At 37.1% G+C, this 27119-nt stretch overlaps 6 protein-coding genes, 2 long non-coding RNA genes and 1 other non-coding gene across 18 annotated transcripts; 3 read left to right on the top strand and 6 right to left on the bottom strand.

Moving 5' to 3' along the window:
* Positions 1 to 103: 103 nt before the first annotated feature.
* On the bottom strand, positions 104 to 4066 carry ARP4 (actin-related protein 4). The gene is made up of 20 exons (NM_101702.4): positions 3903 to 4066; positions 3722 to 3813; positions 3442 to 3606; positions 3291 to 3364; positions 3135 to 3215; positions 2984 to 3044; positions 2797 to 2846; positions 2600 to 2654; positions 2317 to 2394; positions 2186 to 2239; positions 2058 to 2111; positions 1928 to 1988; positions 1721 to 1772; positions 1306 to 1372; positions 1118 to 1180; positions 971 to 1033; positions 812 to 874; positions 652 to 716; positions 495 to 563; positions 104 to 393 (listed from the first exon to the last, which is right to left on the bottom strand). Exons 1-20 carry the CDS (start codon positions 3913 to 3915, stop codon positions 348 to 350), a joined length of 1326 nt encoding a protein of 441 aa, NP_564051.1. The 5' UTR covers positions 3916 to 4066; the 3' UTR covers positions 104 to 347.
* A 129-nt stretch (positions 4067 to 4195) lies between these two features.
* On the bottom strand, positions 4196 to 6140 carry AT1G18440 (Peptidyl-tRNA hydrolase family protein; the record flags this gene model as incomplete). Of its 2 annotated transcripts, NM_101701.4 has the most annotated exons (8): positions 4196 to 4541; positions 4617 to 4693; positions 4777 to 4835; positions 5015 to 5088; positions 5174 to 5224; positions 5338 to 5405; positions 5627 to 5711; positions 5782 to 6140. In NM_101701.4, 8 exons carry the CDS (start codon positions 6118 to 6120, stop codon positions 4428 to 4430), a joined length of 867 nt encoding a protein of 288 aa, NP_173279.2. In that variant the 3' UTR covers positions 4196 to 4427. The 2 variants fall into 2 exon arrangements, with proteins under 2 accessions (NP_173279.2, NP_001320951.1); NM_001332348.1 differs by having other exon boundaries at positions 4204 to 4541; positions 4777 to 5088; positions 5782 to 6120.
* Positions 6141 to 6278: 138 nt separating this feature from the next.
* On the bottom strand, positions 6279 to 6350 carry AT1G18430. Its single transcript has one exon. It is a non-coding gene; the product is annotated as a tRNA-Asp (tRNA).
* AT1G18415 lies at positions 6327 to 9174 on the top strand. 2 transcript variants are annotated; one of them, NR_139758.1, is made up of 4 exons: positions 6327 to 6874; positions 7063 to 7342; positions 7422 to 8164; positions 8263 to 9174. It is a non-coding gene; the product is annotated as an other RNA (long non-coding RNA). The 2 variants fall into 2 exon arrangements; NR_139759.1 differs by having other exon boundaries at positions 6327 to 7342; positions 7422 to 9174.
* On the bottom strand, positions 6425 to 8784 carry AT1G18420 (aluminum activated malate transporter family protein; the record flags this gene model as incomplete). 2 transcript variants are annotated; one of them, NM_101700.1, is made up of 7 exons in its annotated part: positions 6425 to 7063; positions 7151 to 7297; positions 7399 to 7538; positions 7630 to 7899; positions 7994 to 8131; positions 8219 to 8448; positions 8603 to 8784. In NM_101700.1, 7 exons carry the CDS (start codon positions 8782 to 8784, stop codon positions 6425 to 6427), a joined length of 1746 nt encoding a protein of 581 aa, NP_173278.1. The 2 variants fall into 2 exon arrangements, with proteins under 2 accessions (NP_173278.1, NP_001321266.1); NM_001332347.1 differs by lacking the exon at positions 8603 to 8784 and having other exon boundaries at positions 8219 to 8381.
* A 412-nt stretch (positions 9175 to 9586) lies between the features above and the next one.
* On the top strand, positions 9587 to 15814 carry AT1G18410 (P-loop containing nucleoside triphosphate hydrolases superfamily protein; the record flags this gene model as incomplete). 5 transcript variants are annotated; one of them, NM_001332346.1, is made up of 20 exons in its annotated part: positions 9587 to 10013; positions 10384 to 10449; positions 10514 to 10574; positions 10886 to 11008; positions 11092 to 11219; positions 11362 to 11445; positions 11574 to 11651; positions 11725 to 11817; positions 12026 to 12745; positions 12822 to 12903; positions 13007 to 13102; positions 13183 to 13362; positions 13483 to 13589; positions 13674 to 13852; positions 13986 to 14150; positions 14272 to 14525; positions 14607 to 14770; positions 14862 to 15187; positions 15279 to 15397; positions 15510 to 15644. In NM_001332346.1, 20 exons carry the CDS (start codon positions 9654 to 9656, stop codon positions 15584 to 15586), a joined length of 3462 nt encoding a protein of 1153 aa, NP_001322886.1. The 5 variants fall into 5 exon arrangements, with proteins under 5 accessions (NP_001322886.1, NP_001319033.1, NP_001322884.1 ...); NM_001332343.1 differs by having other exon boundaries at positions 9654 to 10013; positions 12822 to 12907; positions 13011 to 13102; ... (1 more) ...; positions 13991 to 14150; positions 15510 to 15586; NM_001332344.1 differs by lacking the exon at positions 9587 to 10013 and adding an exon at positions 11889 to 11918 and having other exon boundaries at positions 10276 to 10418; positions 10787 to 11008; positions 15510 to 15814.
* A 2443-nt stretch (positions 15815 to 18257) lies between these two features.
* On the bottom strand, positions 18258 to 20716 carry BEE1 (BR enhanced expression 1). 2 transcript variants are annotated; one of them, NM_101698.3, is made up of 6 exons: positions 20294 to 20716; positions 20065 to 20190; positions 19898 to 19963; positions 19399 to 19467; positions 19037 to 19114; positions 18258 to 18624 (listed from the first exon to the last, which is right to left on the bottom strand). In NM_101698.3, the coding sequence occupies exons 1-6, from the start codon at positions 20648 to 20650 to the stop codon at positions 18538 to 18540; spliced, it is 783 nt and encodes a 260-aa protein (NP_173276.2). In that variant the 5' UTR covers positions 20651 to 20716; the 3' UTR covers positions 18258 to 18537. The 2 variants fall into 2 exon arrangements, with proteins under 2 accessions (NP_173276.2, NP_001321164.1); NM_001332342.1 differs by having other exon boundaries at positions 18258 to 19114.
* Positions 20717 to 21934: 1218 nt separating this feature from the next.
* On the bottom strand, positions 21935 to 26578 carry AT1G18390 (Serine/Threonine kinase family catalytic domain protein; the record flags this gene model as incomplete). 2 transcript variants are annotated; one of them, NM_101697.6, is made up of 4 exons in its annotated part: positions 21935 to 22694; positions 22795 to 23432; positions 23641 to 23685; positions 25491 to 26578. In NM_101697.6, the coding sequence occupies 4 exons, from the start codon at positions 26236 to 26238 to the stop codon at positions 22179 to 22181; spliced, it is 1947 nt and encodes a 648-aa protein (NP_173275.4). In that variant the 3' UTR covers positions 21935 to 22178. The 2 variants fall into 2 exon arrangements, with proteins under 2 accessions (NP_173275.4, NP_001154349.1); NM_001160877.1 differs by lacking the exon at positions 25491 to 26578 and adding an exon at positions 23895 to 24651 and having other exon boundaries at positions 22016 to 22694; positions 22795 to 23451; positions 23651 to 23685.
* AT1G18382 lies at positions 25382 to 26241 on the top strand. Its single transcript, NR_139757.1, has 2 exons — positions 25382 to 25438; positions 25514 to 26241. It is a non-coding gene; the product is annotated as an other RNA (long non-coding RNA).
* Positions 26579 to 27119: the final 541 nt, after the last annotated feature.

Raw genomic sequence — 27119 nt, 5'->3', positions numbered from 1 at the left:
TAAAGCTGATTTTTTCTTCTTTTTTAAAAAAGAAAAAGAAAACTTATGAAGCTGCTTTTTGTAGTTTCGGATTTGTTATTTTCTTGTTAATTTTGTGGATTATCTTGGTTCGTAGTAACAAAACGTGGACGGTCTTGATTGTGCGAAAATCTAATAAAGCAACGAAACTTCTTCCACATGTTTTTATGTTTTTAAAATAGCACTATAATGCTTGTTAATGACACTCATTCTAAAAGGTTCAGGCGGAATACTAATAATCTTCAAGGAACAACGATGCACAATGAAAATAACACATTAGTTTCCAAGTTTCGTCTTGTCAGACTCCACATAATCTGAAACTGCCTGCTTTAAGGGCATTTTCTCTGAATGTAGGAAGCTCCATGTTCCTCATACCTGCCATTTACACCAAGACCCCAAATCCGAGTGTCAGGAGAGAAAACAAACTATAGTTTCTTTGCGAGTCTGATTAATGGAAAATCAGAACAGAGACTTACTCAGACTTGGAGAACCACATCTGTTGAAATGAGCCTAGTGATGCCAATATACTCCCTCCTATCCATACACTGCACATACATAACATGTTTGTTGGTTGATCCAAGCAAAAAAATTTGGGTCTCATTATAGAGGAAGAAGTGAACACTAAATCCAGACCTGAATCTTCTTTCTGTTGTGTTACCGCTTGCCAACACTTTAACTCTAGCTGAGTGAGGAGACTCCTGAAACAAAGATAGAGGGACCAATGAATGATTTTCGCCATCATAAAAACTGGGATAGCTTTAAAGACAGAGGAAAAGAGTTTAGGACACAATACTTCGATCAAGTCCTTTTCGAGACGTTCTTTCAGCTGTTGCATTGACGATGTGCCACCAGCAAGCTGGCATAATGCGAGAAGAAAGGAAATGTTAATCATCCACATCCAACGAAACTAAAAGTAGGGGTATTTAAGAGTTGGCATTGATTGCTATTTTACCAGTATGCTACTATACAACTCTCTCCGGATGTCTACATCACATTTGTTGATGCTCTCCATGACCTGTACAAGTCAGTAAAATGGAGAGTAAAGTTAGAAAAAGTTAAGAGATGGAAGCTTTGCAATGACTAAATACCATGCATATACCATGTGTGGTAACCCACGAACGGAAGGAATCATCTCAGCATACTTCTCCATTCCAGGAATCGTCTGCAAATTGCAATAAAAACGGAGAAGAAACCTTTGATAAATAATTCGAGGCTCAAAACGCTCAAGATAAGAAACAAAATGTCTTCAGAATCTTCTGTTGAATTTATCGTGCTCAAATGGTGTACCTGGACTATGGACGGGTTGAACATCACATCAGGAACTTTGAACCTATCAGCACCAATCTCGAGCGTCCTTCAACAGACATGGTTAATAAGATATTGAGAAAGACTACAAAAATTACAGGTGCAGCTTCCTGTCTTCAATGAAGCTAGCACTTTTTCTTTTAACTTAATTCTCATTATGAACATTAGGTTCCATGCAGGTTTCCAAAGCAATGTCTGACTCTTCTAAACTTTTATGCCCAATGGCTTTAATGACTCAGATCCAACTAAGCACTTATCTCAGCTTAAACAAGGTTCAGAGCAGTGGTACATTTGGCTAGAAACTAAGCTCAAACCTTATACGTAGAAAACAAAAGCAACAGTAGCATGTACATTTGAGGCACAAATAAACCGAAATAGACATATAAACTGAGCTTACTGGCCATCAGGAAGCTCGTACGACGTAGTAGGGATGTTTGAATATGATTTATCTGCAGATAAATGCATCACATCAGAAAAACTAAGGCTATGCGATCAAATGACATTGAAAGATAAAAAGTATCTAACGTTCAACTCTCAAGCAACTTTAAACTTTGAAATAAAACAAATTTATGAAACCAGAGACAGACAGAATAACATAAGGTACCGTCATAGGGAGTATCAGGAACTCGACAAATGGAATCCTTGATATCACCCACTATCATCCTCTGTTGAAACAAATCACCAAATTATCACAACTGAAATTTTCAAACGAAGTTTCATAATCAATTACAGACCTGGCAGAAGAGTTTGTAGCTTTCCGTGGTGTCAGGAATATCCACATCTTCAACCTGCAAGGATTCAAAGGGAGGAAATTAGAGACTATTCACTGCTAGTAGTTTCATTCACTGATCCACATATGCACCTGGAATTCCCCTGCTCGTACTTCCTTCCTCTTGAAAGAGTATCTAGGTCTTATCTGCAGAAAAAATAACCAGTATCACTCAGATAATTTGGCTTAAAAGAAAAGAACAGTGAAGAATTTTTTTAACCTACTTTAATTCCTTTACTCTCCAAGCTTTTCAGTAGGCAGTCAGTGAGAAATTCCCCTCCAAGTGGAGACGATACAACAGCCTGCGAATAAAAGTATGGTCAACAATCGGAGAATCACAATCTACATCAATGCTGTAGGTCATAATTCACATGGATGAGAATTTATAGCAGCTACAGATGACTATGGAAACGAGAGATGGGAAACTTTCTCCTGCAGTACAAAATCCAAACCCAAAGAAACAGCATCACAAAGCTGAATTCTTACTAAATCGTGTAATACAAGTACCTTCTGAAGAACATAACCATCATGCACCGGTGAAATGGTTGTGGATCCTCCACCGCTAGAAATACAATAAAGTGTCATCAGTGCTTCTCAAATTATACACCATACAGAACAAGGTAGACTTTCACAGCATATAGAGCAGAAGTGGAACATTAGTAGCTTCTACATACTAGAGAAACTTTTAATACTTAAAGTCTTACCAGTCAACAACCAAAGAAGTAGCACGCCCAGTAGCAAAAGACGTGAGAACCTAGCACCAAAAACACCAAATTCATGTAGATAGTTAGACATCTGATTACACAAGAGCTGACTGGATATCAACATTACAGTGAACGTCATATAATAATCTATCAAAAAGAATGATGACCCAAGGGAGAGGGAATATACAGGGTTCTTAGCCATAAACAGTGCCGGAACTTTGTACTTTTCAAACATTAGCTCTGCCGCCCTGTCAAGCATATGATTTGAGAAAATCAGTAACACACCAAGATAAAGCAACAGTGGTAATAAAGGATATTTCAAAGCAGATAAATCATACTTCTCTCTCTGCTGTTGAGTGTTTAAAGGAGGCTCAGCTAGCAGCATTGGATGCTCCGTAGGATCAATCATCAGACAACTCCTTAAAAGACAAAGTTTTTTTAGAGATGAAATGCAAACAACAATTAAGAGAAAATATAATGCTTTACACATTTACTTGAAAGCATGTTCCCATATATTGTCCACCAAATCCCAGTCAGAAACGATGCCATCTTTTATAGGTGACAAAACCTGGTGAGAGAAAATGCAATCTGTAATTTCACCAACAAAGTTATAAACTTTAACATTAATCAAGGAGAAAAACTAACCTCCATATGATCTCTGCGGTAGCTCATGGCTTGAGATCCTACATAGAGCTTGCGTTTGCTCTTTTCCTTTTCAGACTCGGTCTTCGAATCCTCAGAGTTCGAATTAGTCTTTGTAGAATCAACATCCACATCCATTGCCTCTACACCATCTACTGCCCCAATAACCTTATGAACACATCAAAAAAAAAACTAAGAGTCTGAAGATACAAGGGACTTGAGCAAATCTACAATAACACCATTAAGCTTATAGTGACATAAAATGCTGGTAATTAAGACTTACGGAAGGGAAAACGGCCTTGGGAGCATCTTCACCGGCGTAACCAGCCTTGCAAGTGTGCGAACCCAAGTCAACCACAATAGCTGACACTTCATCTGTGAAAACCCACCACGGAAAAAAACAGCTCAGGAATGTCTCAAAAGATAAACGACAAAGCAATTCAAGGGTTTAAAGAGAAACCCACCTCCGCCGTACATGGCTGCAGCGAACGACAAGGGTGGAGCGGTTCTCTATCTGAGCTTTGTCGCCGGAGGGTTTAAACACGGGACGGGGTTCTCTGTAATCTCGGATCCAGCTGAATCGGGTCGACTTGGTTTTACTGAGTTCGAGTTGTGGGGACCACAAAACCTCTCATTTAATCCGTCGGGTTTAAATTATTCAAGAAACTAACCGAACCGAACACAATTTTTCTAAACCGAACCAACTTTTGTGACCACCCTTTTTGCAGTAAACGAAGCTGATTTATTGCCAAATAAAATGTCTATGCTTAATGAAAGTGTATAATTTAAATTACAGCCGAACAAATACTGAAATCCATATTTTCGAGTTACATAATAGAAATTATGATAAACAAATAATCTGGTTATCTTTTGATGTACAATTTGCTCAAAAAGGATTCAAGTATGGAACCAAAAAAAAATTATTAATGAATCAGCAAGAACACTTTGTAGTTTGTTATATGAATATATGTAATGTAACAATGTCACTTCTAACTGAGTTGCTCCATAGATTTTCGAGTGTTGACAAATGTTGCACTTTTGTTGAACCCCTCAAGCAAAAGAATCCTTATTGCCTCTAACCCGGTTTGGAATGTGTGATCCAACTGCAAAACCAAAAACAATCAGGTTATGTCTTTCTGAAATTTTTTGAGATAATTATGGGATAAATCTGCTTCTACCTCTTCCTGTTCCTGTCTATTGAACTGGCGGAGAACAAAATTGGCTGTATCCATCTTCCCTGGAGGACGTCCGATCCCTGAAATGAAACATTCGACAATTTGCAAAACCAGAGAAGAAAATGGGAAGATATGTCGGAGTGGAGAAAAATGAGAACTGTACCTATTCTTAGTCGAGGAAAATCACGGCTACCTTTGAGGCGGTCTATAATACTTCTCATCCTGCAAGTAAAAGAACAACCCATCATGTTTTCTTGTAGAGTTTCTCTATGATTTGATAGTGAAACCGCAAACTATTATCCATCCACATTGCTTCTTAAGTAAAAAGTAAGACAATACTTAAAAGTTAAAACACAAATGAAAACATCAACAGGCCAGATAGAGAGTGAAAAGCATTGTACCCATTGTGGCCTCCGTGACCACCTTTTGGCAATAAACGTAGTTTACCAAAGGGCAAATCTAAATCATCGTAAACCTGAAAAAGACAAAAAAAATTAAGACGGCATATGCACTCTAGAGCCAGAATTTGGAGAGTAAGCGAGAGAGAAGGTTAAGTATACCACAAGTACTTGCTTTAACGGGATCTTGTAAAATGAAACGATTTGTCCAACCTTCAAAGAATTCCAGCAATCATAAACAGAAAGAATCAAAATAACAAGTGATAAAAGTTAAAGAGATTGGTTAACTAAATAAACCAAAGTTTGTTTCCGATGAGCTCACTTACAGACTCACCACTTAGGTTCATGAAAGTTTGTGGTTTAGCCAGCATAATCGGTATATTTCCAATAACGCCTATGATAAAGGAAAACAATACCCAAAGTTAGAAACAAACCAGAGACAGAAAATGATATTTATTTCAATATTCATTCTCCGGAAACAGTTAGCCATTGTTTCTATCACCCTCATCAAACATTTGAGACGTATGAAATTTGAAAGTTTCAAACTTTGAGATAAGAAAACCATTTCAAAATGAAAATTCACAATGGAGAAGATAAGAGAATGAAAAAGAGAACCTTTCCCAAACAAGGCCTTGAAGTTAACAGTGTTCATGGAGATGCCTTCTGCATCAGCCAAAGCGTCCACCATCTCAAAACCAACCTGCAATTCATGATCACGTTACCGAGCTGAAAAGGAAAATGCAAAGTGAGAAAGCAAGAGAGAGACATACGTTGTGGCGCGTGCCCTGGTACTTCTTGCCGGGATTACCCAAACCAACAATGAGCCATGGCAGCTGCAGTGGCGGAGATTTTGGCTTCGAAGAAGGTAAAGCTTGAAGTAACTCTGATTCCGGTTGAGAGGAGAATGAATTCGATGAAAATGACAATGATTGTGACGATGATGATAAACACTGAGACATCAAGCCTTCGAGACCTCTTATTCCTTTCGTCAGCTTCCGACAAGGCAATGCCGGCGATAAAAACGTCGCCGGTGATCGGAAGAATAGTGAGCAACAGTTAGAAGGGAAGCTAAGATTTGCGATTTTAGCGGGAAAAGCTACAGCTTTCATCTTTTCTTCTGGGGAATTAGGGTTTATAGTTTATCCCCAAATGGATTTTGTTCTGTCGGTGTCGACCAAAAAAGGTAAAAAGGAGAAAGAAAACTGAAGGGACTAGATTTAAAAGACCACAAAATTGAGGTACGAAACCGAAAATAACAAAAAAAAATCGCCGTTGCCGGGGATCGAACCCGGGTCACCCGCGTGACAGGCGGGAATACTTACCACTATACTACAACGACCTTGTTGATACACAATTCAATATAATAATTATTTAATTCGACAAATACAAAGCATACACTTGTCGTCCTCTTTTTCACTCAGAGACAGCTTCTTTGAAATTAGCTTTGACACTGAGCTCATCGTACGCATTCACGAGATTCTCAAGCCTCGCGACGAATTCGATCAGTAGCGAAGCGAACGTAGCTAGAGAAAGATTACTCGCGCTCTCGTACATTTTTCCCGGCTCTCCCAGTGGTGGCTGTAACATACTTCCCGGCGTAATAGAGATCCGGCTAGGCCACGACGGCTGTTTATGTATCATCGTCCTTGATTGCAGGTAAGGAAGCATCGTCGCCGAACTCAAGTTAGCTGCAGTTGTAACATCATCCCAATTCTTCGGTGGACGAAGAGTGGCTTCACTCTGAGATTTATGAGCCAAGATCCGACTTAGATCAGAGTCGAGATTCGAGATTTTTTGTTCATCAGTCAAATCCCTAACCCTAGGCCGGTTCCCGATTTCCCAATTCTTGGCGTTCACGAGAAGGTATGATTTCTTGTCGATTTTGCTCTGTAGTTCTTCTGCTGCTTGGTGAATCTCGTAGAGTATGTCTTCTATAGGGTTTAGCTTCTCCATCTTCTTCAGGCTTTCCCCAATGTATCTTAGTACTTTTGCTCCTTCGATTCCCACTCTTTGAAGCTCATTACGAAATTCTCGTCTTCTATCCTCTGCAGCCTGCAATTACTTTGCATACTCTTGTCTCAAATCTCTCTTAAGATCTGAAGATTATAGAATGTTTCTGACTTAAAGATTGGAAAGTACCTGGATCTCTGAGAGAATGCAGCCATGTAACGCCATGACCATGATAGCACAATGCCTCAATGCACCACCTACTTTCACATACAGTGCCCATGGGTATCTAAAGGATTTGTACGGTCCGTGTGGTGGCTCCCATGATGCAAAACTCATCTTCACAATCACACCAACAACAAGAAAAAGATGTGAGGATCTCAAGTAAGCTGGTCTTTTGATAATGTTGTTGCTGTTCTTATGTGTTAAAAGAATCTTACCAGGGTGTCTTCTTGGCTTGTAGATTGAACGGCTGATCTGTAACCACTGTACACTGGATCTTCCGCGACAGCTTCATAGACCAGAATCCTAGATGGGATTGTATCATATGCTACGCACTCAAGATATCCGTTCACACAACCTGCACAAAGGAACATTTTCCATGGATTGGAAACAGACTAAGAAGCTTTTCAACCAGAAACTCAAATTCAGGGAGAGAGTTAATAATAAACCTTCCAGAGAAGTCGCTACGTTCACAAAGTTCTTGGCGACCAAGTTATGGAGATCTTCCCCAGCCCATATGGGATAAATGCAAGTATTCACTATGAGGCCAACACTGGCACCAAGAGCTATCAGAAGGAACCTTGAAACAGCTGTTTCCATGAATTCCCCTGTTTTGTATCCTGACACTATTACGTAGCAATAGGTCAGCAAGAACACCCGGAATCCGTACTCGTAAGGCTTCATCGTTGGATATAGCTTTGCATAAGTCGCAAAAAAGGCTGATACAAGAGCAGGCATGCGATATTGTCAGAAATCAGAATGAGATTGTGGAAGCTTTAGTTTAGACCACACATCATGATTTCGTATATATACCTACTACAAAGATGCTAGCAGCATTAAAAACATCTGCCCAATTTCCAGTCATCTCCGATATCCAAGACATGCCAAGCGCCAGTCCTCCTGCGGACAATGTTCCTAGTCCCCGGTTACATCCTTTGCTAAAGGTGGCTCCTATACAAAAAACAAGAGAAGATCACATGTCAGGTATTAAAGTTTTTAGAATGCTCAAATTTGATGTGTAAAGTCTGTTGCATATACCTATACTGAACTCGAAGATAACAACTACTGTAAGAATTGCCCAGAGATAGTGGCCGCTGAGCTCTAATCCTGGGATCTTAAAGAAGATGAGGATAGAGGTAAGTGTCAGAGCCAAACCCATCTTCGCCGAGAATATCATCTTCCTCGGGTCAGCTGTTCCCATCTCCCATGCCGTAACCAAAACATCCTTTAATTTCTTCACAACCCCCGTGATCTTGTCAGAGAAGTAGCTGCAAACAACACCAATAGCATTTCAAGACTTAACCATTTGAGATTACTTGACATTGGACTCCAAGAGGCATCATATTAAGATAAAATGGCTTCAAAAAGGTTTGGTCAATAGAAGGTTCTGGAAAGAAGGAGAGATTGTATGTAATGTATAACCTGTAGGAGCAGCAACGGACGGAAGTTTTGTCATCGTCGTTGACATTGGAATAGCCTCTGCTCTGTAGGATAAGCCTATCTCTCATGCTTTGTCGAAACGAACCATCGAACATACTACCTCGCCTGAAAGATCCGTCGAACATGCTACCCCGCCTGAAAGATTCCAGCTTTGGTGCCGCCATTTCTGGTTCTTGATTCCGATGATTGCAGAAGATTGATAGAGGTGTAAACAGAGACGGAAAGACTCGGGAGAGATTCTATTATTTATTGTGCATTTGTGGTTTATGATTTCTATCAAAGACACGATGGTGTCATGACTGATGAATCATGAACTGAAAAAACCCAGATTCCCAAATTTGGAACTGTTTTCGAATTTTGCAAAGAAATGGTATGCAAATCTGGTATGATTGCTATGCACGTCTTAGAGCACGTTTTCGTGTCTAATTACAGATTGTTTTTCAACCCATAATCTCAATAAAATTTATTTTCATTAATAAACCAAAAATACCGGTCAAAATTATGAAGTGTTTAATGAAGTGTTGTTTTTTTCTGAAAAAGGGATTACATTAAGCGTATCCATTATGGCAGAAGTTTATTAAGATATTTTGTTCAATTTTTTGGAGTGTTTGTGGCTACCTGCTATCAATATATTTTCTTTCCCATTGGGTAGAAGTGGGACTTTTCTTCATTTGTTTATGATGATTATGTGAAATTGCAAACTTCAGTCAAATTAGTTTTACAACACCATATTGGTCTTGTTTTCCTGGTTTGATGTCTCTCTCTGCTGTGATATCTTGATTTTAAAAATCATACTAGGTCTCTGGTCCAAGGCCATTCGATGTGATTGCCAAAGAATATTATTCGGCAAGATCAGATGCTATAAAAGCAAAGGAGAAGCGTGATAAAAGAGGACAGGAGCAAGCAGGCCTAGCCATTCGCAAGCTCAAGCAAGAGATATCTCATCTTGGTTAAATTTAATCTTGAGTAATGAATCAGTCAATAATTTATGTCATGAGATATTTGAGTTTGTTTTGCAGGGTTATCAGAAGCAATGTTGGAATCTGAATTTCAGCGTGAACATGCTTTTGAAAGTGCTACAGAACAAGAATTAACCTGTCCCATTTCCGATAACCTTCATGAGTCAGTTGAGGCTGACGATGACTCTGTTCAGATGTTAGATAATTTGACCTTGAATACCAATCCTGCTGAGAGCTGTGAGTCTGAGGAAATTCAAACTAAAGCTCTTCCCTCAAGTTCCTCGGGACAAGATTTAGTTGCATCAGATGAAGATTCAGAGGACGTGGAACTTGGCGATACATTCTATAGTTGCTCTGAGCTTTTACAGAGGAATTGCTGTGTACTACCATACAAAGCACAGAAGAAGACCAAAGAAAATCCATTCGATTTTGATGTACTACCATAATGAGAAATCCATTTGATTTTCATATATTACTTATTAACCAAAAAAAAAAGAAAGTATAAATTCGAAACAAAGTTAGGTACTACATCTGCAATAAACAAAAAACACTACGAACAATACATAATACACAAAAATTACAGGGGCTAAAAGTGAAAACTCCAAAATTAAAACCCGGCCTGGTCGTACCCGACCCGACCCGTATAAACGACTGGAGAAGCAGAGATACTCGCGCTTCTTCCTACATTCGCGCTACAGAGACGAAGAAAAAAAAGAAGGAAAATTTGGTATCAATTAAAAAAAAAAAGTCTGAAAAAGTCTGATTGACGTGACAAATCCACGTCTCTGTGTTTTCTTCTGGCAGGTTAGGACTTGGTCTTCTCCTTGCGATTTTCCCAGGTTTGGAGAGATGATCTTGCTTTCCCCTGTGGTTATTTTTCATGATCGGATATTCTGAATGGTGAATTGTACTGTGTTTTTTTTTTTTGACTTAGTTGAACCCAATGCCGTTCTTCTCTTGTTGCACCAAAAGAGCAATCTTCTGTTCCTCTCCAGGTAGGTTCGTCTCTTCTGCTATTTTCTTCTTAATTCGCATTTTGAGAATGCTACTAGGTAGATCCGAATGATCCTTGCATTTCATTAGCATGGTTTTACTTGATCATGTTGTTGCATTCCCTGGTTTCAATTAGTTTCCTCTAGGCTTTATGTTTTGTAGCTTCTTTGTATGTGATTTGGTTTGATGATTTATATAACAATCGTGTTTTCAGGCCTTGTTGATAGAGAATGAAGGACTTGTGGCTTTATCAAGTGTTTCCATAAGTTTGCCTTTGGTGAATTGATGATGAATTCTCTCACTGATCAATCAGGCAGCTCTCATGGAGGTTCAACTCCCCGTAGTCCCTTCTCTCCATCATCTCCACGTGAAAGGCATAATAAAGGTCTGGCGGATTCCAGATTTCAACGTCCCCTGCCCAATTCTTCAGCTCTAGGTACATTTTTATGTATTTGTCTGCATTATGTTATTAGAAAAGGTCTCTTTATAATATGACGTAATGAGTTATTTCTACCACAGATCCATCATCCCCTGGATCAATGCTCCATGGAGGACACAAGTCCCACGAGGCTTTCCAAATGAAACAGGGGCGATTTGATCTCCAAGCCGCAAAGATTTCAGAACTGATGAAATCAAACAATTTAGATGTATTGCTGCTTAAGCTTAAGTGTACCTTATCAATGAATTTTTATATGCTTTTCCTAGGCTCTGGTTCTCTTCTTTGTCATACTAGTTTATTTTTCAAAGTTGTTTATAATAATACCCTATATATGCTTCTGTTGAATGCAGAATGCTCCCACACAGTCACTTCTAAGTATCGTTAATGGAATTCTTGATGAAACTATTGAGAGAAAGAATGGTGAACTCCCTCAGGTACTTGAGTCTCTAACAATCCTGACCATGATTTTTATGGATGCTACGTGCTTGTAAAAGCAAATATGCATGCACACATTTTTCAAATGCTGCTTGGGACATCTTTTGATCTAATCTGTAATGATCAGCGTGTAGCATGTCTGCTGAGAAAAGTCGTGCAGGAAATCGAGCGACGAATTTCAACTCAATCTGAACATCTAAGAACGGTATTTCTTGTTTCTTCGGAGAAATAGTAAATTGTGTTCAAATGTTTTATATTCTGAGTTCTCTTTTTTGCAGCAAAACAGTGTGTTTAAAGCTCGTGAGGAGAAGTACCAGTCAAGGATCAAAGTTCTTGAAACCTTAGCTTCAGGAACTAGTGAAGAAAATGAGGTATCGTAAAGAACTTAGGCCCTGAGATTTTTTTGTTTCTTGTAATTCACTAATGTGCTATATCTCACCAGATTGCTACAAGACAACTTCGACGGATAAAGGTAACGCTTTTTGCATCTTTCCACTTTAATCATGTAATTACTGAAAGTTTTGCGGGGATAAACTTGATTATAGTAAGATGTTTATTTGCTTGAGATGGCTATGATAGACAGAAAAGTCCAAGCTGGAAGAAAAGAAGAAAGACAAAGAGGAGGATATGGTTGGGATAGAGAAAGAAAATGGTCATTATAATCTTGAAATTTCTACTCTAAGGCGAGAACTGGAGACAACCAAGAAAGCATATGAACAACAATGCTTACAAATGGAAAGCAAAACAAAAGGCGCTACAGCTGGTATCGAGGACAGGGTTAAGGAGCTTGAACAAATGAGAAAGGATGCAAGCGTTGCAAGAAAAGCCCTTGAGGAAAGGGTTAGGGAGCTTGAAAAGATGGGAAAAGAAGCAGATGCTGTTAAAATGAATCTTGAGGAAAAGGTGAAGGAGCTTCAAAAATATAAAGATGAGACGATAACTGTCACTACAAGCATTGAAGGTAAAAATCGAGAGCTTGAACAATTTAAACAGGAGACAATGACCGTCACTACAAGCCTTGAAGCTCAAAACCGAGAGCTTGAACAAGCTATAAAAGAGACAATGACTGTTAATACAAGCCTTGAAGCTAAAAACCGAGAGCTTGAACAATCTAAAAAAGAGACAATGACTGTTAATACAAGCCTTAAAGCGAAAAACCGAGAGCTTGAACAAAATCTCGTCCACTGGAAGAGTAAAGCCAAAGAAATGGAAGAAAAATCAGAGTTAAAGAATCGAAGTTGGAGTCAGAAAGAACTTTCCTATAGAAGCTTTATCAGTTTCCAGTGCCAGGCGCTACAAGTATGTTTACATATGCCATTGAGTAGAATCAGTCATCGTGTTTTTCTATAGTCACCTAAACCTGCCAATTTTCCAGGAGTTGAGGTTCTATTCTAAGTCTATCAAACAAGAAATACTAAAAGTTCAAGATAAGTATACAGTAGAGTTTAGTCAATTAGGTAAGTCAGTTCAGACATATGCTTCTTATAAATAGCTCAAAGTATGTTATATTTGTGACTTTGTAAATTTTGGTGGTGTTTATCAACAAATACTGATCCTCAGGGAGGAAATTGCTTGAACTTGGAGATGCTGCCGCAAACTATCACGAAGTCCTAACTGAAAACCAAAAGCTCTTCAATGAACTTCAGGAGCTTAAAGGTAAGTAATGTGTATCATGCATAACATATTGATGTTTCAACTTCTATGCAACCTATAAGTTCTCTAGTTATGGCTTGCAGGAAACATTAGAGTGTATTGTCGAGTGAGGCCTTTCTTGCGTGGGCAAGGTGCATCAAAAACTGTGGTAGAACACATTGGTGATCATGGGGAGTTGGTAGTTCTCAATCCAACAAAACCTGGCAAGGATGCTCATCGAAAATTTAGGTTCAATAAGGTCTACAGTCCTGCCTCTACTCAAGGTGTTCTTTTGTTTGCCTGAGGAATTTTTCTTCAATATACTTTTTGTTGGATTGGTGTGTTCTTGGGACTAATCAAAAAAATTAATATACTTATGTCATTGTATCTTTTAATTCTTGCAGCTGAGGTATTTTCAGATATAAAACCTCTTATTCGATCAGTTCTTGACGGGTACAATGTATGTATCTTTGCATATGGTCAGACAGGATCAGGGAAAACTTACACAATGGTACTCATTCACTAGTATATCACGATTAAGTGGCCAGACAAATGATGCCACTACATTCATACCATTATCATTGTTTTTGTCCAGACTGGTCCAGATGGAGCAAGCGAAGAAGAGTGGGGAGTAAACTATCGTGCTCTCAATGACCTCTTCAGAATCTCTCAATCCCGTAAAAGCAACATAGCGTATGAAGTTGGGGTGCAGATGGTGGAGATATACAATGAACAAGTGCGCGATTTACTCTCTGGTGACAGTTCTCAAAAGAAATATCCTTTTTTGTGCTCTACTTACTTTTTTTTCTTTTGCCCTTTCAAATTTAGTTCCTCCATATGAATTTTGGCTCTGTTCTCCAACTTTCTGTTTGTGTTTCCATTATGTTGTTTTCCTTGACTTTCACACACTAGGGATTCTCTCTACAACTCAACAGAACGGTCTTGCTGTACCTGATGCAAGCATGTATCCTGTGACATCCACCTCGGATGTTCTTGAATTAATGAGCATTGGGCTACAAAACCGAGTTGTTAGCTCCACTGCCTTGAACGAAAGAAGTAGCCGCTCTCACAGGTGCTCATATTGATCTCTGAAACAAACATGTGTTTTTCTTTTATCATTCTCTAGATAGTTAGGTCTCCTAGGGTATTTGAGAAAAGACAAAAATAACTTGGATAGATGATTCCTAATGCAGCATTGTCACTGTTCATGTTCGTGGCAAGGACTTGAAGACTGGTTCTGCGCTGTATGGAAATCTACATTTGGTAGATCTAGCAGGTAGTGAGAGAGTTGATCGCTCGGAAGTTACAGGAGACAGACTTAAAGAAGCACAACATATAAACAAGTCACTCTCAGCTCTAGGAGATGTGATATTCTCTCTTGCTTCAAAAAGTTCTCATGTACCATACAGGAACAGCAAACTAACTCAGCTTCTCCAAAGCTCTCTAGGTTAACTCCAAATCTTCTGCTCTGTTTTTTCAATCGTGATCGAAATTTTCTAACTTATCTCTGTGTGATTTAACATCACAGGTGGTCGAGCAAAGACACTAATGTTTGTTCAACTGAATCCTGATATTACTTCATATTCAGAGTCAATGAGTACTTTGAAATTCGCAGAGCGTGTCTCTGGAGTTGAGTTAGGAGCTGCTAAGAGCAGCAAAGATGGTAGAGACGTTAGAGAATTAATGGAGCAGGTAAAAAAACTAAAACACACTCTCACAATATCTCATGAAGAAGATCTACCATTAGGTCGATATTGCACTAAACCTTAAAGAACCGTTGCAGTTAGGGTCCCTTAAGGACACAATAGCGAGAAAAGACGATGAGATAGAGCGGCTTCATTTGCTTAAGGACATAAATTACCCACAGAGACTGCAGAAAAAGAGCTTAGGACAATCCGATGACTTTAACTCAGAAGCGGGAGATTCGCAGTTGTCTATAGAAGATGACTCAAGATTCCAACACGATTATACCAGACAGTCACGACACTCTGTCACGGACGGGGAGGCCTTAGCTTCTTCCACTGATGCGGAGTATGATGATGAAACAGAAGGATCCACTGATGCTCCTTGTGCAGCAGAAGGGAGAAAACCTTTAAAGATTTCAGACAAGTAGCGTTTTTTCCATTCTCTTGCTTCAATATGATCTAGTTTACGGTTTGTTTTTGTCTGAAACATATATATTGGTGACTGAAAATCGCAGACCTAAACCGGTGACTCCAAGGAGTAATACGACAACATCACGACCACTTGATAAACTCAAGCAAGTCACTATGAGGACGACAAACATTGCAAAGGCTACGTCAGCCTTGTTGTCACCGAGTAAGAAATCAAAATTTATAAGGTTTAGGTTATAAGTCGAATAGATTGTTATACTTGCTATTTGTTACTATTAGTTCTCATAATGATGTATATAAATTTCTTGTTTCTCAAGGTTCTCAAGGCATGAAGAAGACGGGAAGTGCTTCTAATTTTCTAAAGTCACCGAAAGATTCGAAACGTTGGTCTTAAAAATAGTATATTTTCCTTAGCATCTAATTTTTTAGCTTTTTAAATAAGAAATTATTTTCTCCACCCTCTATGAACCCAAATCAAATGATCAATGGTTTCATTTGGGACTTAATTTTGTAAAAAAAAATTTGTTTTTCTATGTAAGCATTTGTCAATATACGGATCGTAATAATCTTACGATTTTTTTAATAATGTTTGTTAACTTGACAGTAATGTTTCATCCTAAATTTATAACCTTTAATTGTACTCTTCTTCAAAATATGGGGAATATTTATAGCAACTCTACTATGTATGAATAGTATGCATAAGTTTATGAAACTTAATTAATAGATTAGGGTAAGAGTAAGGTTCCTGAAAGTGTGAACGAAGATTATAAAATGAGAAAGGGATTTAAAAAGCTAAGATAACAACTTGTATCAACACTCAACAGTTAGCTCCAATCCGATCCATAGTAATTCCACTAATAACAAAATATTGGTGGGTAGTCCCCACAGTGTAATTTGCATACTTGAATTTAGCCCTGTTTTTGTTCTCTGTCACCGAATGATGTGATCGCCAAATCTATTTTTGGAATATTTTGGGGCCCCAATATTTTCACTTGTTATTGTAAACCCCCAATTCTGTCCTCTTCAGCATCTAATAAAAATATGAATATATATATGATCATCCTCAACATAATATGCTGTTTCATGTATGTTAAGATAGCAACAGAAGCATTGACTAGTTCAGAAAAATTAAGATTAAGTGGTTGAGACTTGAGAGGCTACGTTTAAGCGTCATGGGCAACTAGAGATTGTAACTATTTTTGTATATAATAATCATTGGGAAATATTAAAACTATAATAAATATGACAAAACATATCCCTATAGTTTAAGATGATAAACGATTATAATAGTTGTTAGACACTCTCTGACATTTTGCTTTCATGCCCATTGCACATACTTATCAGTGGAGGAAAAAAACAAATAGATACTTGGTCTTAAAGCAGACAAAGAAGATATAGTTTTAGTCTTTTAGATCACCAAATAGGCAAATACAATAGAATATATAAGAAGACAAAACAAATGGTTGTGTAGAAACCAGTAGCTTGTACCTAAAAAAAACAAGAGGAATAATCCATAGTATATGTGACCCCTGATTTGTATTTTGTTGGATTTTAGGATCATAAAATTCGATCTATATATGATAGTTATTAATATATTTTGACAACACTAAAAACTTTTATGAATTGAAACTACCACAAAAGTCTGTAAGATTTAATCATGAAAATGAGCCTTTTTCAATAAACAACGAGAAAGTAAACATGAAATCCCACATTGACCATCCTTCAACGAATGGTCCATTTCAAGCTGTCCTTATGAATGCCATGAGATGCATGCATCTTTTTCGTCTTTCTTTCTATTAATTTTTTGGCTCTTGAAGTAGTTATTAACAAGTTTGCATTTTAGCTCTCGGAATTTTTTTCTTTTGTTAAGAAGTTTAATTCCTGCATGAACCTATGTATAAACATATCTATCATGTATTAATATTATATTCGAAATATTTTTGTAAGGATTTTATCATAAGCCATCTACACCATACTAATCTCGGGTAAATTACGTAATACCTGCATTACAAAGATAAAACTTAAACCTCGGCTACGACCTGCCATGCATATGGAATGAGTACTAGCTAGTGTCCAAAATGTCATAAAAAAAATTATAATAAAAAAAAAAAATCAGAAATAAAGAAACATGTATAGAGAGAATAACAGAAAGACAAAAGTGTATTATTATACCCTCACTTTCTTTATATATACGATCATACAAATATCTGAATTGTTCTATCAATCATAAAGATTATGAATAGGCAACATCCGTAAGATCCTGTGAAGTGAACCGTCGCTATTAGAATTATTTTTGAAAAAAATATGAAATATATAAGAGATATTCATATATGGATAATAAGAGAGACCACAAAAGAGGAAGGAAGTCTCAAGAGATTGGTTGTTCGTCTGTAAAACACGTCCATAGGCTTCGCATCACAATTTACTATTTTGTCTCTGTTTTTGGTTTGGGAGACACACATCATTGTCTTTGGAAAGCTACAGAAGTGAAGGGTGTTTTTGTTAATTTACACCGACAAAGTCTCTTTGGTTCCATAACTCCTCTTCGTTACCAAACCTTGCGCAACTTGCCTCTTCCAGTTTATCGTATATGTAACTATGCCTTTCTCGCTGAAAAAGGAAAATGTTTTTAGTAACCAAAAGCAAATTACATATGAATGGAAATATAATCCCTTAACAAGAACATATCGTTTTATATTATAAACTAATCTTCATTTTTAGTAATTCTATAGCCGAAGCCGTTTTTAACCCACTTTACGTAGGAAAGTGAAGTGGAACTCTAGACATCAAAAGCACATGCATGTCTGTAATCAGACTAAGAACTCTCGACCCTAAAATTAATAAACTAAAATCAATATTTAAACCGACTGGTAACGCTCATTTCTTTTTGTTATAAAGACTAATCACATTTCATTGAAGATTTGGTAATATATACAATTTACAATTGATTTCTCTCTTCCCATCATCGTCAATTCACTCATCAACACTTTGACATATGAGCTAATTCATCCATGATTTATAACTTCATTTGCAGAAACAAAATAAAAAAATTCTGTTGAATTTTATTTCTGATCATTTCATAACTTAAGAGGACAATTACATAAGAGGAAAAGGAAAAAGGTGCCAAGCAAACGAAATAGCAAAGCGAAAAGGGAGAGGACAACTGAGATATTTACATGACAATTATAAGTCACCAATAAATTTATATCGTCGAAATTACAAGTATACAGATTACAAATATTATCCCAAGTTGGGTCGTATATATGACATATCGCATCCAAATAAATAGAAGAATAATTTCGAAAACAATAAAAAAGAAGGAAAAGAGAAAAGAGAAAACAAAAGTCAAAGGGACCATGTTGATAAATGGAAGACAGGACTCCCATCTCTTGTTTGTCTCCCCATCTCCACTGTCTCACGTGCCTTTGCTCTCTGCCAATTGTATTCCATTCATATTATTCAATACTAATAGAAATACTTTATCACGTTAAAATAAAGTAATTGTCATAACAACAACTAGTTAGACTTAAACCATGCAAATATAATGCCAAAAAAAAAGAGACTACTTAAACCAATAAACCATACAAGATCAATTATGCAAAGGCTGGATTTGACCTGTCGAACATATTTTAATTGCGGGTCATATAGTCCGCGTGATCATATATTATAGTCTAATAAGATTGAATCTAAACTACAAACACTTGTATTTTTGAATAAATCTTTGTAGAACCGACTCGATCAAAACATACCGGACCCATTACAACATCTCTACCAGACTACCACTAATTAATTATATATATGCTTATCTTAAGAATTGAAAAACATTATTAGAATGTTCTAGTACCTGCATGGAATCAACTGCATCTGTCTCTGAGTTAAAGTCATAAAACGAACTTGCTGCAGTGAGTTTCATCGAGAGGAACTGAAATCCACAAAAAACATGAAACAAAATTGAGTAATTTATAAAATTAAAGCTTGTGTTTTGGAAGTTTTTTAAAGTGTGTGGTAAGATTTTCGTTTTTTTTTTGTAATTTTCGAATATCTAAGATTTGCCGTGTTTCGGAAAGTACTACTAAAGTAGGTATTTACCGAACCTCCCATCTCATGAAACCTCCATTTTCTAGTTTTTTTTTTCTTTCTCCAAAATACAAGAAGACAAAGTCTTATTGATATATGTAGTTTATGATTACAACTTAAATTATTTACCTCGACTTGATTCTGTAGAGACTGGACATAATTAATTATCTCGTCAAGCATCGTAGCCATTCCCATAGCCTGCACCCACCAAACATACACTTTCATTATAAGAAGTAAGCACCACTAAATCAATAGAAAATCACATCACTTTTTCTACAATTTTTTTTCTGAGTTCTTTGTAAACAAAAAAAACAAAAAAAAATCCGAAGAACAATTTTCGGAAAATATTATGAGCGGTATCAAAGAAAAAAGCTAAAATCACACTCATGCATGTTAAAAATACTTTTGGATACATATGTTCTTGTTTAACTAAAAGTATCACTTTTATCATAAAATGCTTAAATTTGATTCAAGTATAATTAGTGACAATTAATGCCGATGATGACCTTTTCATATGCTATTTATTGTTTAATGGCCATTAGTTTCTATTTTGATTACAAATATATTAAAAAAGAAGTAATGAAAAGTTGAAAATGTTAAACTATTATATTTATCTTTGCATTATTACCTTATAACATCCGGGCACCATATCTTGCAAGCATCTTAATCTCTCGTTTATTTTCCCTCGCCGAACCTGAAATTTTGATATAGAGTGTAGACATGTATATAAATTTAAATGAATACACCACGTTTATAAAAAAAATGAATTTATATAGACAATTTAAGCAATTTTACCCGTTCTGCTAAGCTGTGGCTATCAGTGGCTTGGCCTCTTCTGGCTCTCACATGAACAACTTCTCTCTCTTTCTCGTCTTCTTCTTCCTTCTTCTTCTTCAACCTCTTACCTCTTCTCAAAGAACCCTAGATATTTTTTAGACAATAAAAGTAATTATTTTAAACGAACTTTTTAATGATAAGTTATGAAAATGATAAGATAATTAGCTAGGGTTTCGAGATCAATTACTGTTTCAGTGGCAATAACATTCGTATTATCGGAGACGCCGCTAGTCTCTGATGAAGACAAAGTAGGTAACAAAGCTTTTCTCTTCTTGGTCTCATCGACGATGTTGTGATCACTATGGAGGAAACTTGAAGTTGAAGAGAAATTGTTACTACTGTCTGGAGAGTTTCCGGGAAAGTGAAGTAATTGTTGTTGATGATGATGAAGGAAGAGCGATTCGAGAGAAGTAGAGGAAGGATGAAATGTTTGAAAATGAAGGTTACTGTTGTTGTTGTTTAGATCTGCAGCTTGAGTTATGGAAGAATATATATCCATGGCTATTGTCTGAAAATCAGAAGAAAGATTCTCGAAATTTGCCATAATATAATGAATTGAGATATGATCTTCTTGACACTTTTTTTTTTTTTTTTTTCTGACAACTTCTTTAGACTGGTTGATACAAAACTTGAGACTTTTATATTGTTCGATTGGATTTTTTTATTAATTTAATTTATGATTTTAGAAAAAGAAATGTGGAGAAAATTAAGAAAGAAAAAGAGAGAAATAAAGGGAGAGCCACGTGGGCAAGTGAACGTTCTGGGATTTGTGTGTCGGGGAGATATGTCCAAACAAGGAAAAGTAGGACCAATGTTTGGTCGTGGGTTCCATTAGGCTTTCTCTGTTTGCAAGGGGGAAGAACATTTCTAGTCAGTTTGGTGTGAGGTTAAGAACTAGTGGTCTATCTTTAAATTTATTATTAATATTGGGAAGAAAATATTGAAATGGATGTAGCTAGTCAAACTAAGTTGATATCAAAACTTGTTTTAATGAAAACATCCATTAATGTTTTGCATGGAGGGTTTTTTATGTAGGTGTATAGGGTAAGAGATCACATCCATTTGCCAACTTAATTATAACTTCCAAATGGCCAATGCCAATTAATCGACAAAAATACTATAAATATGTGTATGTATAAAAATATAGGGAGATAAACGAAAGTATATATGAAGGTTCTTTTACATAAGTTGACGCCAATTTATGAATCTTTAGTTAAAGTTTAAGTTACCAAATTATTTATATTGGTGAAGACAAATTTTCACTTTAATCGGCATACTAGAGATTTCCTTTGTTTGTCCTTGTGATGATCAAACACATTGAGTTTTAGGAAAGAGTTTTTTTTTTTTTTTTTTTTTCTTCCTTTTAGGAAAGAGTTAGGTTGCAACAAATGTCAATGTTTAGTTGGGCCATTACTATAGATTATCTATTATGTATGGTGGAGGGATTTGATTCACATGCAATTTCATTCATTCAAGACAACTTACTCTTTAACTTGTTCATTAATAGAAGTAGTAAAGCATCCATGCCCAAATTGGTGTGCTTTAATTAGGAAATTTTGGAAACAGAAGTTTTTTTTTTTTTTCTCTGAAAGTGTCTTTCATTAAAACTTCATAGATGCAGGTCTTACATTGTGATTGCAGCAGTGGACTTTCCACTTACATTGGAAACAGAAGATAAGCTCAATATACATATATATATTCTTCTGACGTTAAATTGGTGGATAGTCATCGCCGTCGCTGAGCTGGCGTTACTTAATTACCATCATTATTTTGATGTCTCAAATATTTTTACCTTTTCCGTAAAAAAATAAAATTAACCACTAATAAAAAAATAGTTTCAGTTGGCAGCAAATAGCAATACAAAATTGCTGATTTAGTCCGGTCAGGCCCAATCACGAAGTTTTGTATGTTACGGTCCCTCTCTAGGTGGAATCGGAACAAGATCATCATTATATACATTCCCAAAAATATCATCTAATACAGAACACGAACACCATTCTCTAACTGTTAACTGACAATTTTAAACATACAAATAATAAACACATACAATGTTAGTGGCCGTGCGACTAATTTTACTTACTGTCCCATTTCACAATGACACTATCTGGAGACTGTGCAACCAACGGTCCACTCTTGTTCACATCTACAACATCCATTTCCGAACCAAATCCATTGTTCTGTATCCTCGTCAACGTATCCTGCACGTGCGACATACATGGCCTAAGATCTTTATCCGACTGCAAGCATTGGAACGCCAGCTCAGCGACAGCGATCACCGTCTGTCTCACTCTTGTATCCGTGTCAAACCCAAGTGACGGATCCACCATGTCGCGGAGCTCGTGGTTCTGGATTTTAACGACTGCCATGTTCGAGAGGTTGATCTCTTGGCGCGGTCTTGTGATGTCGACTGCTGGAAGTGAAGAGATAAGCTCCATTAACACTACCGCAAAGCTGTACACGTCGCTTTTGTTTGAGAGTTGATAGCATAAGTGGTAATCCGGGTCGACATATCCCGGAGTTCCTTGTGGAGCGGTAGATACGTGCGTTTTATCCATAGGAAACAGTCTAGAGAGTCCAAAATCCGCAACCTAAAATGTCGAAAACAGTAAAAAAAACACAGAAAGAAGTTAAGATTATGATCCGATAAAATCCCACCAGATTGAGTAATAACCAGTGTGAGTTACTGACCTTGACATTGAAGTTTTGGTCGAGAAGGATGTTGTTGGATTTAACATCACGGTGGATGATCTTGGAGGCGTGGAGATACTTCAAGGCAGAGGCAGTTTCAACAGCGATTTTGAGCCGAATAGACCAAGGAAGTGAGCTAGGGTTTGCCTGTGGACCATGTAGATGATCAGCTAACGTGCCGTTTGCAACATACTCATACACTAGCAGTAAGTCCCGGCTCTGTTTTGAGGAGCATCCAAAGAGAGCCACGAGGTTTGGATGGCGTAAACCCGTTAAGATCTCAACTTCATTCCTGAATTGCTCTGCTCTTTTGAAGTTGTTATCGTATAACCGTTTAACGGCTACGCTTCGTCCATCTTTAAGCTTACCGTAATAGACAGTACCAAAGCCTCCATCACCGAGTTCTTTAGATGGGTCGAAGTTATTAGTGGCTTCTTCAAGTTCTTCGTAAGAGAAAATATGAACTCCGACTAATAATTCCTCTGCTTTCTCGATGTCAAAAGACTTTGCAGATGGATCTGATGAGATGTTTCTTGGAAGCAATGCTGAAGAATTTCTGTAACTTTTTGTTTTTCTACGATGGTATACATACCAAAATATGCTCGCAGCTATTAATCCTACGACCGCAGCGGATGCACCTGAGATGGATTTTGTAATCTGTTAAAACTTGAGCGGGATGATTAACGAAACAACAGAGCATAACATAACTTTGCCAAAGTAGAATTTTATATCTTTTGATGGTGCGAAGAGCATCATAAATCAAATCGAATCTATTAAAATACTGGTTAGTTATTATAACCACATATCAAAGTCTTTTTCCCAAAACAGAAGATTAAAGAATTTTACCTATGAGTACCTTCACTATCACTCTCCTTCTTTTATCATTTTTGCCTGGAATGAAGAAACAGAGAAGAATAAACCAGTCAATGGACTTTCAGATTTCAGCATTCGTAAGAACATATAGATTGAGACTAAAAGTTACTTAACCAGTCAGAGATTGTAAAAAAGCCTTTAACAATGTATTGACAAAACTAAAGCAAAGAAAAAGGAAGGGACAACATGTCAGAAGATCAATTAGACGTCAATTCACAAGTGGTTACCATTCGTGCAAGTATCATGAAGTTTAGGTCCATCAGGACACAAGCATACGAATTCTTGTTGATCAGTTCCACATCTCCCGCCGCTGGTGATGCAGCGGAAGCAACTGTTTGCAGTCCAATTCAGAACAAAACCCCTCTTCAAAATCTCAACATAAGTCATACCCATCACATCAGACTCATTACTAGCTAAAACAGGAACATCCACTAGTTTCTGGCACGACATGGATGCAATTTGTTTCTCTTTTCCAAGTTTCTTTCTGTCAAAGACCCCAAAAGATCGAAGAAGACTCGTGTTTCGAGCACAAGTAAGAGGGTATGTCCTAAAATCCTCCAGCAGGTGATCGGAACAATTGTAAAGTATAGTGAAGTTGATATGAGAAGGGTTCACAAAGAAAGGAGTCCTATGGAGGGTAAGATTGTTCAGCGGTCTGGGACATGGATCATGAGAAGCCTTTGAGTTCACGACCTGAAACGACTGTGTTAAGTAAGATATGTTCTTGATGACATATTCCTCACCGGAGATCCCGAGAACAGGGAGCTTTTCTTCATCATCACAAGTGAGTTCAAAACTTGGATAACCACAAAAAGATTCTTGCTTTCCAGATAGATAAAATGGATAGGAGATCTGGGGACCTTTGCCGCATGATTTCGGCTCACAAGCCTTGAACTTTGGATCAAGAGAGAGGGTTTGAGTTGCTATTATTGTGAAGTAGAAGAAGATGGATGTGTAGAGTAAACTTGGAGTTGAAGGATTCATTTTTTAAGAAAAAACTAGATGAAGAAGAAACAAGAAGAAGAGAACAAAACAGAAAGAAATCAAAGATTTTCAGGAGGAGTGGGTGAGAGTTAAAATGTTTGTTCAACTAGTGTGTTGAAAGAGTATAATACTAATTTTCTTGGTGTAAAGAAAATAAACACTGCAATTTGACTTAAAAACTGAAACTTTTAATTTGTCTCTTTGAGCCTTTGAGGTTGAAGATGACCCCACAAAAAAAATCTTTTATGGGAATTTTAGTGCTCTTTATTTTTTTAAACTGGAAAAATCATTGTAGTGGAAGTATAATGGATTTTGTGTAAAAAGAGATTTTTTCAAGAGAGGGTCGGTTAGAGTCGTCGTCGGTCTACTAGCAGAAACTTCAAACGCAAGAAAATTAAAAAGTCGTTTTTTTGCTTCTTCTAAGACCGACCATGAAAAAGTAAAACCGGATCGATAATAACTAGTGTAGGTTCGACCCAAAAAGCCCAAGATTTGATCCAGCAGCATGCTCGCGCTACAAAAACACCAGCTGTGTAATCCCTAATATTTTTGGAGCGAAGACTACCACATAAATACTTGGGACAAATGATAAACAGAAAACTGGACACGTAAATCCAGGTTGAAAAAGTCAAAATGTGTCTTTAAAGATTATTAAAAGTTTTGGTCAATGACGATAACAATTCTCGACCAATTTGGTCAAAGTATACGTTCTGGAGTCTGACGAAACTAATCTTAAATGTTAATCACATCAAGAACAGAAATTGGTACTAATCTTAGAAGAAAAGTGGTACTAATCTTAGAAGAAGTAAAAGCTTGAATCTAAATGATAAACGACTAACCTTGGTTAGTGTTATCGTCGCAGGAGGAGTTGTGAGGTCTGTCCGCACATAGACACCGGAAACTCTCCGAATCTAACGCCGAACCACAAATCCCACCGGAATCAATGCATCTCCGGCAAGCTTTGTCTTCCATGATGTACCTCAAATCGAATCCTTTTCTCAAAGCTTCCACAAAAGTTAGTTCGGACCGTTGAAGCTCGTCCTTAGCAGACCTCAGCATCGGAATTTCTGCATATTTCATACAACCTTCGTCAGAATCCGACGATCGCAAGACATGATATGTCACCGGATCCTCGTAGCTTTCTTCGCAAGAAATCTGCAACGGAGCTACGCCGGAACAGTTGACGAATACATCGATCGTCTCGGTGTTGGAGTCTAATGTGAACTGATTCTTCCCGTTGAAGTTCCAAATGTTTAGGCAACCTCCGTCTAGTAGACTATCATCGGCAACGGAAATTTTATGATCCTCCAGATTCGCAGAAACAACGCGAAGAGTGATGTTCCCGATCGCTAGGGTTAGGTTTTGATCACCCTCGCAGGAGAGTTTGAATGACGAATGACCGCAGAATTTGGGTTTATTGAATCCACCCCAGAACGGATACGTGGTACTCTCGAATACCCTGTGTCCAGATCCACATGTCAGATTACGTGAGCGACACTCCTCGTACTGTTGATCGGCTGAGAAGCACGACGGGAGGTCAGCGACGGAGAAGACGACGAAGCTGATGAAGAAAAAAAAGATGGACATTGGGTTTTGACAACTAAAGCCTTCTTTTTTTTTTTTTGGTGAGAGGTTTTGGGGATTTTATGGAAGATTGGTCAAAATGATCGGTGACGACTTTTATTAATTACAGTCCGGCGAATTTAAAACAGATTATGATCGCTGATTAGTGATTACATTATAACTACATCCTAAATAAATTATTTATGTATATGAACGGTCAGAGATTCATACAGATCTTTAATGGTTATTTGACTTGTTGGAAACTATAGTGTGTTTTTTTTTGGACAGACTGAAAGCGACTTGATAGTTGATACCTATAAATATCGACTTCATAGTTACATACAAATGCAATTGTTCGACTAAGGTTAATTAATGACTTATTTGTAAGTTATAAACATTTTAATTCTTTGACCCAAAAGAACATTTTTAAGTATGTCAACAATTTTTCTTGAAAATTCCACTGCGATTTTATGCTTCCAATATATAACAGGACTGCAAACTTATAAAATTGATGAATATAAGAAAACATTATATATATAAAGGAATGAAGAGAACTGATGATTATACACAAAAAGAAAAAAAAACGTTAATCGAATTACAAAAGAGTATTATGTGAAAATTTATGTTAGTATTTCATTAAACCTCACTAAGGACTTCAATCATAATTTTGTAAAAGAAATTGCAGACTGGTGAAATAGTCCAATAGCATATAATTGCATCAAAATCTGAGTGAACATGGTTTTGATATACTTTATTATGAAGTCAACTGAATGATAGACTTGTGATCCAATCAAAAACACACCATTGAATAAATAGCAAAGAGATGGAGAATTGATTGTTTTTTTTTTTTGAAGTTTGAATTTTTGACCAAGGAAAATGAGAATACATGTGTTATCTTTTGAGTT

Source organism: Arabidopsis thaliana (genome assembly GCF_000001735.4).
Source record: "Arabidopsis thaliana chromosome 1 sequence".
Classification (NCBI taxonomy): domain Eukaryota; kingdom Viridiplantae; phylum Streptophyta; class Magnoliopsida; order Brassicales; family Brassicaceae; genus Arabidopsis; species Arabidopsis thaliana.
The sequence above is the reverse complement of the archived record's forward strand: the minus strand, read 5'-3'. Positions and strand labels throughout refer to the sequence as shown.